The 1,207-nt window shown below is 39.9% G+C and overlaps 1 protein-coding gene across 1 annotated transcript; it reads left to right on the top strand.

Moving 5' to 3' along the window:
• Window positions 1-442: 442 nt before the first annotated feature.
• LOC125187437 (protein TIFY 11c-like) lies at window positions 443-1,207 on the top strand. Its single transcript, XM_048084031.1, has 2 exons — window positions 443-677; window positions 771-1,207. The coding sequence occupies exons 1-2, from the start codon at window positions 539-541 to the stop codon at window positions 1,064-1,066; spliced, it is 435 nt and encodes a 144-aa protein (XP_047939988.1). The 5' UTR covers window positions 443-538; the 3' UTR covers window positions 1,067-1,207.

The raw sequence follows: 1,207 nt of genomic DNA, 5'->3' as shown, positions 1-1,207 counted from the left end.
CAAAAAATTAAAATAAATTATCTTATAATATAAAATTTTAAGAAGATCCATTTTACTTAGTGAAAACTATCCATATCCAAATAATAATAGTAGTAGTCCACTAAATAGTAACTCATTTATTTCTATAATAAAATTTCTTAGTCATAAAATGATATAGATTATAAAAATATATTAATATTGGTCGAAATTAAAAAATTCAAGTCGCTGAATCTGCCACAGACTCTAGCTGAGAATGATCTCAATAGTGTAAAAGCAAAAGGGCGAACGCCAAGTTGTAAAGCAACACGGCACATACACCGCTTTTTGAGGGAACGCAAATAACACGTGTGTCAATTCACGCCTCCCTTAACATTATTTTATGCACAAACGCCACATATTCCTCGTGCTCTTTTCCCCTTGCATAATTTAATTATATGGAGCAGTACTATAAATCACCTCACTTTGACCCCATTTCAATCTCACCACATCTCAACATTCTTTCCCCCATTCCAATCTCATCACATCTCAACATTCTTTCCCTCATTTCAGTCTCACAGAAATGGCTTCCGTCGATTCCGGCGGCAGGTCGAATTTCTCGCAGACCTGCAGCCTTTTGAGGCAGTATTTGAAGGAGAAGAATGGCAGCCTTGCCGAGCTCACGCTTGGCTTAACCCCTACCCCTTCCCCCGAAATAAAAGGTACATTCAATTTCTTTCCTTTTCTGCTTAATTAGTTGCTAGATTGATTAGATTTCTCGTTTACTGATCAGAGATGATAAATTTGATCTACAGAGACAATGAATTTTCTATCGGCGATTGAGAATAAAGCGGCGGAGGTGGAGACTGCAGCGATGACGATATTCTACGGCGGCAAGGTCATGGTCTACAATGAGTTTCCAGCGGAGAGAGCTCAGGAGATCTTAGCCCTAGCTAGCACCGCCTCCGCTCAGCCGTCTCTTGATTTACCGATTGCTAGAAAAAACTCATTGGCCAGCTTCTTGGAGAAGAGGCGAGACAGGATCACCGCAAAGGCGCCTTACCCACCAAGGAAGGCAACGCCCTGGCTCGGATTGGCGCCGCGCAACTAGCACTCTAGGACTACAATTTTCATGTTTTTGATGTAGCATATATACATTTTCACGAATTTTGGTTCATCTTTCTTTTTTGAGGCACATCTACCATGTAATTATGGATCAATTTTTTCAATTTACCAATCTGTTTGTGTTTTA

Source organism: Salvia hispanica, chromosome 5 (genome assembly GCF_023119035.1).
Source record: "Salvia hispanica cultivar TCC Black 2014 chromosome 5, UniMelb_Shisp_WGS_1.0, whole genome shotgun sequence".
NCBI lineage: Eukaryota > Viridiplantae > Streptophyta > Magnoliopsida > Lamiales > Lamiaceae > Salvia > Salvia hispanica.
This window is presented reverse-complemented; position numbering and strand designations above follow the sequence as displayed.